General features: G+C 38.6%; 1 protein-coding gene across 1 annotated transcript in view; it reads left to right on the top strand.

Moving 5' to 3' along the window:
• The first annotated feature begins 3444 nt into the window (after nt 1–3444).
• Nucleotides 3445–7306, top strand: part of rad9a (RAD9 checkpoint clamp component A) — a 7062-nt gene continuing 3200 nt past the window's right edge. Inside the window, exons 1-10 of the mRNA XM_079249861.1 lie at nt 3445–3661; nt 3786–3856; nt 3984–4057; nt 4202–4250; nt 4978–5092; nt 5221–5320; nt 5511–5617; nt 6042–6148; nt 6292–6356; nt 6464–6562. Coding sequence (XP_079105987.1) covers nt 3628–3661; nt 3786–3856; nt 3984–4057; nt 4202–4250; nt 4978–5092; nt 5221–5320; nt 5511–5617; nt 6042–6148; nt 6292–6356; nt 6464–6562 — 821 coding nt within the window. The 5' untranslated portion in view covers nt 3445–3627. The remainder of the gene's footprint in view (nt 3662–3785; nt 3857–3983; nt 4058–4201; nt 4251–4977; nt 5093–5220; nt 5321–5510; nt 5618–6041; nt 6149–6291; nt 6357–6463; nt 6563–7306) is intronic.

Here is a 7306-nt window from a genome sequence, read left to right as displayed (position 1 = left end):
ACCTCATTTATAATCTTAAAAAAAAAAAAAAACTTATCCTTCTGTGTTCTGGCATTTCTAATGTGTGCTTGATGCTGTTTCCCTTTATGGCATGTTTTAACAAAAAATACCACTGCACATATCACAGAATGAAAGTGTGACAGCAGCTGACTGATGACAGCTGCTGTCACAGCTTGCATGGGCGTGTTTAGCATATTGGCAGTAACGATAGTTTACAGCCATGACTTAATAAATAACTTCCATATCTTAGTGGTGATGTCTTTTAAAGATTCCACACTAATAAAGAAAATGTAACTGGGAGGACTAGTGTGAATGTGTTTTCGGAGCTTTTAAAGAAAGTGTGCTGCTTTATTACCTGATACTGTTGTCAAAAAAGTTGTCGTCCATTTGCGCAGGAAGTATTTTGCCAGAACCACAGTTGTCCAGTGCTCCATGTTCATCTGGTGTGTTCATTAAACTTTCTGTCATAAGTAACTGATTTGGAGTTGAAATCTGAAATACAAGGATTTCAGTTTTCCTGCAAAGAATTTGTTCATTTTGTCACACAGAAAACAAGTAAAATACAGCTTTTTAACTCACTTGAGGTCCCTGCTCAATCATTTGGTTGGCTGTCCCTCCTTCTTCTTTACCCTTTTTGCTGAAATTTCCTTGTCTGTCCTTCCACTTGTCCTTAATCCTCTGGGTCCATCTCCTTGTTTTATTCTCAGATGATCGTTGCTTCCTCCCGATGCTTGTTGTGCTATTTGAGCCAATCGCCATATCTTTACTTTGTTCCAAACTTCCAAATCCTCCATTACCCATATGCAAAGTTTCATTCGCATGACCAGCAATGTCAGCATCTGTGCTTTTCATGGACCATAAATTGTTTTTGGGAGTAAATCCGTGGACCTGGTTTTGTCTCATGTTTGGAACTAAGCCTGTATCAGGAGGGATGTGCCTTTTTATTGCAAAGCCACCAAAATTCACTCTATCCTTATCAGTCCTCTCAACGGAAGTGAGATCTGCATCCTTGCATCCTTGCAACTGAGCAGGAAACAGCTGCCCTGATGTTGTTAGGGTAACTCCTGGCCATATGGCCTGTTGCAGCACTCTGCTTTCATCTGTGTCATGAGCAATATTGACGTTCTGGGAGGGTAGGGAAGATGGACTCCTTTCCAATTCTCCATTAAAGCCAAACACACTTACAGAATTGTTTACTTGTTGAAAGCTGGGCGTCCCTGTCCCAACATCTTGCCCCTGTATGGAAGCAGCCGTAACAGGTACAAGTGTTTTAGGGTGAGCTTGGCCCTCTCTTTCTGGCTGGAGCTTCAGTCTCTGCAGCATGGACTGCAGCAAGGCTTGTGTGTCTGTTGAATGATGTGACTGAGACATCTAGAAACAAAACTTCTATGTATCAAAACCAGATACAAAAAGAGAAAAAAGGAAAGAACATGAACAATCCACTGTATGCAACTAAACAGGGATTGGGTCCATGCATTGTTGCGATCTGTTGAAGCTGGAGACCATGGCTGCAGACATAACGTGTGTGGAAATCATATTACCATTTAGTCCAGGTGTTGTTAAAGACTCCTGAGAAGGTGGATTTCCTCTTTTCTGATGTTCCATTCGCTTTCATCATGGGTTACAGTTTCTCATTACAAATCCATTACAAAGTCCAGATCGACTAACAGATCATCTTCCGGCTGCCTCTTCTAATGATGTCGTCATGTTGTCGTCACTCTGTTTATAATCCTCAAATTTTGGAGAAGAAATTAGTCTCTTTCAACATTGTTTCATCACAAGGTGCAAAAATAAAACTATTCCTGGTAAATGTCTTCTTGTGTCCTTAAAAAAAAGCTTTCTCGTTCAGTAAATGTCAGTGTTTCCGCAGACAAAAGTTGCTTTACTCACACTTCTTCTTCAGCAGCGTCATAAATCAGCATTGATGGGCGGAGAGATGGTTCACAGCAGTGTTCCTCAGATCTTACACACTGAAGCAGACTGACAAGAAAGACCAGTGAGGTGAGATAATTTTGCTTTGACAGTGACTCTCCCTCTCTCACTGTGTGTATCTCTTTGCCAGCCTTTCTATTCGCCCTTCCTCCCTATTTCTCTTTTGCACTTGCACTCAAGAACACACCCTGTTCCTTCCCACTGTGGCCCTTAACTGGTAATTATAAAGACTTTTTGTCCACAAGCATCTGCTATTTACAGTGTGTGCCCTCAGCTGTTCAGATTTTTAGTTTTTAGATTTTTAGGGAAAGAAAAGTCTTCAGGATTCCTCAGAGCAACCCAAATAAACTTTGACTTTCTGAACTTTGTCAGCAACATGCGTTTGCTGTTGCTGTAAGCAGAGTCCCTGAATGTGACACTTTACTAGAGCTTGTTTAATTTTCATTCATAAAATTCACAACATTTATTTTTATTTACTTTTGATCCAACCAGTATCTAAATGAAAAAAAAAATGTAAATTAAACTATCACAATCAGCATAAAAAAGATCACAATTTTTACTTGATAGTGTTTAACCCGAGGCATAAACTGCAGGAAGGGCCCCTAAAATCTCACTACCCCCAGATGTCATCACAGGAACTGACAATCAAATTCTAACAAATATTTCATGTAAACATTCTCTTTCCCTGAGTTAACCTCATAGACCCAAGTACAAGTAAATGCAACACGTAATCTAAATCTATATGACGTTCTACAGCATCATGTTGAACTCCATGTTTTTCGTTTATAATGCAGCATTTATAAAGCATTACTTTGTCAACAAAATTAACAATGTGTATATGAGTTATAATGTTTGTCTGTCCAAACTATCCAAACCAAACAAATAGCTAATTCTCTGAAGTTTATTACAAAAGGAAGTGCACATATTTAAGTATTATTTCTCCCTTTTTATACATCTCCATACCTGTTTCTCTGATGTTCTTGGTCATCCACACCTCCCTTTATCCAACACTGTCCCTGTCTCCATAAATTTCTTGTGCCATGCACAAATTGAAGGATGTGATAATAATTATTAGTAATTATTACATAATTATTCCTGTAGTTTTGTAAACTCTGCGTATCCAAATATGTTTCAATGAACATCAAAACACATTGTGAATTTTCTTGAGAAGCAGCCATTTATTTAGGGTTTTATTAAACAGAACGTATTTCTTTAAACGGGTAAATACACGATTGAAATGTTATTTAAAACTATGATAACTATGACCATTGAGTAAATACAAAGAATATCATTATGTCATCACTTTTGAATTGAAAAAAAAAAGAATTTCCCTTTGGGGATGAATAAAGTATTTTTCATTCATTTAATTTCATTTAACTTGGAAAGAGACAGCTCACTGCGCATGCCCACAGCCGAACCCACGACTCTCAATTCCTGCCTCTCTGATTGGTCGACATTGCGGAAGCGGGTTATGGCGGCGTAAACAACGCGAGGTTTGGTTGAATAGTCGCGCAGTTTATCCTACATTACTATTTAAAGTTTAGCTTCAAATCAAATATGATATCAGCAAGGTGATTTGTAATCTGCATGCAAATCTGTTCCTATATAGTTGTTTTACTTCATGGCGGTGGATAGTTGCTAGTTTTGGCTAACATTTAGCCAAGTTTGCTTAACTTATCGGATAAGTTATCAGAAATGCAGTGTGTCGTGACTGGAGGAAACGTGAAAGGTAACTAATGTTTCTTGCTGTTCCAGCTCTGTCTACGGCAAAACTTAAGCATGTTCAAGTTAATTAAATGGTTTTAATAATTCAGTTTTGTTTGCATGTGTGCGTGTGTGTATGTACCGTCCAGTGTTGGCCAAAGCCATCCATTCTCTGTCCAGAATCGGTGATGAACTGTATGTGGAGCCTCAGGCAGATGGGGTGAGATGCTCTGATGCTGACAGATAGACTATCAATTCTTCCTGACATGCAGAGAATTTGGTTGCTTCCTGTTGGTGCAAACTGCGTCAGTGAACGATGCTGATTTGATAATTTCTCTCTCTTGTAGTTGGCCTTGCGGTCTGTCAACTCTTCTCGGTCGGCATATGCTTGCTTCCTGTTCGCACCACTATTCTTCAGCAGGTGCAGACTTTTTATATAAATGTGTGTGTGTGTGTGTGTGTGTGTGTGTGTGTGTGTGTGTGTGAGAGAGAGAGAGAGAGAGTGTTAGTCATTAAATGTTGCATTTTAGTTACGAATTAAGTAACCTCTTGTGTTTTTGTACAGATACTCCATTCCCACTGGGCTCAACTTCCGATGCAAGATGGCAATAAAGGTGTGGGAATAATGGATCAGATGTAAAAGCTGTATACACTTTGATATTTTTTTATTGCCACCCGTGTCAGTGGTTCCCATAAGTTATTTCTTGTGACATACAACCCCCAAAGTCCTTAACATGAGCTCATATACCATTTGATCAACATCTAACCATTAATTCTAATACTTTAGTTTCGGTCAAGACATAATAAATCTGTTATTAGCAATATTTTGACTTTTTTGTGTATGTGTGTGTGTGTGGAGGGGAGTGGAGGGGTCCTTAGTTATCGGATTAGTCCTGAGCAGGGGCTGTTAATGCGATGATGGCAATACTTAAGCTGTTTTAGTCTCAATATTATTCCTTTGTTAGACTTTTGAGAAATGGAGGAAGTATGAATCCCCATAGTTGTGACTCATTAGAAAAGTGACATGTGGAGCAAAGCTAGATGTCTCCTTGCTGTTTTCAGCTTCAAATGTTATCTTTCCTGTCATGTTGTTACTAGACGGATGTGGTCCTTGGTGTAAAAATTTGTAAAACCTCTAAACTTCCTCCTCCTAACAGTTGTTGATAATATAACAAAAAAAAAAAAAAAAAGTGTAATTTCAATGGTTGTACATGTGAACATGTTTTGCAAGTACCAGTTTTTAGATGGAAGAAAAATGCAAACGTCTTAGTTTTCCTGTGATTAAATGACAGCTTTTATATTTATTGTTTTCTTCTTTGCTTGTTTGTCTGTGTGTACCAGAGTGTGCAGGCTGTGTTCAGATCTGTGGCAAAGTTGGAGAAGACAGTGGAAAAGTGTCACATTGAGCTGGATGAACAGAAGGACCGTCTCACTTTCACCCTGCACTGCAAATATGGTAATATTTTTCTGTTTGTGTCTCATAGTTCTCTTTACAAATTGTTGCACATTGTATATTAAAAGTCTTTTAATCCACAGTTTGCTCTTGCGTAACATCACTTTGTGTGGGGTTTTTTTTTTCTGTAGGTCTCTTGAAGACACATAACCTGTCTTACCAGGAGAGTGAAAGCTTACAAGCAGTGTTTGATAAGGACAGCTGTGCCAATGTATTCAGAGCCCAGCCAAGGTATACAAAATGTGTTGTCATTGTTCAGTCTGTGTGTAAATACCCGTATTTACAGTCTGTCTTTTTCTTACTTATGTCTGATGTTCAAACTTAGTGAAATTGTTAAGACTAAGTATACTTTTACTAAAAATGTAGACAGGAAATGACACGAATGTCTTTAAGTTTAGTTTTTGTTGTATTTCTTTCTTAGGGTGTTGGTGGACACAGTTGTTCATTTTCCTCCATCTCTGGAAGAAGTGACTGTGACAGTGAGTGATGAACGAATGTGGCTCAGGAACCATGTGGAGGATGAAACTGGTGACAAAACTTTTTTTAATGTTTTTTTTTTTTTATTTGCCACTCAACACTTAACAAGACAAATAGGCAGAAGTTTAAGGTATTTTTTTTCTCAGATTAATTTAGCAACATGCCACTAACTGAAATCTTATGTGTTGTACTAAAAGAAAAAAACAGGATGAATTTATAAGCATAAGCTGAGTGTCGTCATTCAAATCTACTGATCTTACCCTAATGAGTCATAAAAAGGTCTTTCAAGCATTTTCACTACCCTGAAGAAAGCTTTACATATCAAAGAATGATGAAAATAAAACAATTTGCACAGCTTCCTCTTTAAAAACAGAAAATTTCCAAGTTTACAATAACAAACTGTTTTAATCCATTTTTTTCAGTTTATTTATCTTTTCTTTGCTTTTTTCCCCCCCATATTTTTCCTTCTAATCAGAGCGGTCGAAGGCCATGCTGACAGAGCTGTGCCTGGCTGCAGATGAGTTTGACCATTTTGCTGTCAAAGCTCACAACAGCATCACATTTTGTCTGAAGGAGTTACGGGTGAGACAGATTACACCAAACACAGAAGAATAGACAGCTAGAAGAGGGTTGTGTTATTAAATAAGAGAAGTTTTTTTGGGGCAGCTGAAATATCTTGTGGTATGCTGATTTTGTTTCACAAGGTTAGATTCTCTCTCTTCCAGGGTTTGTTGTTGTTTGCAGAGCCCACTGGTCTCCCTATCTCTATGTATTTTAATGAACCAGGCAGGTGAGCACTCTCATTTTCCTATTCTCAAAGTGAAGCACTTTTCCCTCTTTTTTGTACTCACATGTACATTGTGTGTGTGTGTGTGTGTGTGTGTGTGTGTGTGTCAGCCCTGTGGTGCTTTCAGTCACGGACAGTGTCCTGGAAGGTGACTTTGTGCTGGCCACACTTTCAGATGATCCAAACCTTCATAAAAACAACAGCAGAGGGTAAACAAACAACACTGTATGATGGAGCTGTTTGGCTTTTAGTTTAGTTTGCCTTTTGAAATGAAGAGGAATAAGGAAGTTATTTCTCACTTTTATAAAGTGCCTGGGATGGTAATGAATGAATGTCAAGCTTGTCTTTTTTTTTTCTGTCTTAGCAAGTGGTGTCTTCATTTCAGGAATAGGAAGCAACTTGTCAACATTGAACCTACTGTGCCCCCTAGAGGATAATGTGAGCATAATTTAGGGCACAGGCTTCAAATTCTGCTCTGTGAGTGGCCAGTATCTGACAGGTTTTTGTGGTTCCCATGTTCCAACACATCTGGCTAAAATGAATGGGCTACTGTGAAGAGGTTGACAAGAAGCTTTTGGATCAGCTTGATTTGAATCAGGTGTGTTGGAGCAGGAAAACAATAAAAACTGCAAGATACGGCTTCTCAAGGACTAGAGTTTGAGACCCTCTGAGTTAGAGCAACTGTGAGCTGTGTTTGAGACTACATCATAAACACCTGTTAACTGTAGACTTCCCATGACCTTATGTGCTTTCTGTAAATGAAATTTACAATTTTCAGTTGTGTAGTTTGTGGGATGGATGCTGCTGTCAGTACATCTGTGTGTGATCATTGTGTACAATAATAGAAAGAAATTTTGTACAAACTTTTAGGTCAGGGGTGCCCACATGTGGTCAAAAAGAACTGCCATCCTGCAACTTGTAGATGCAACCTTTCTCCAACACACCTGAATCAA

Source organism: Telmatherina bonti (assembly GCF_933228915.1).
Source record: "Telmatherina bonti genome assembly, chromosome: 12".
NCBI lineage: Eukaryota > Metazoa > Chordata > Actinopteri > Atheriniformes > Telmatherinidae > Telmatherina > Telmatherina bonti.
Note: the sequence above shows the minus strand (reverse complement) of the source record. Positions and strands in the feature narration are given on the sequence as shown.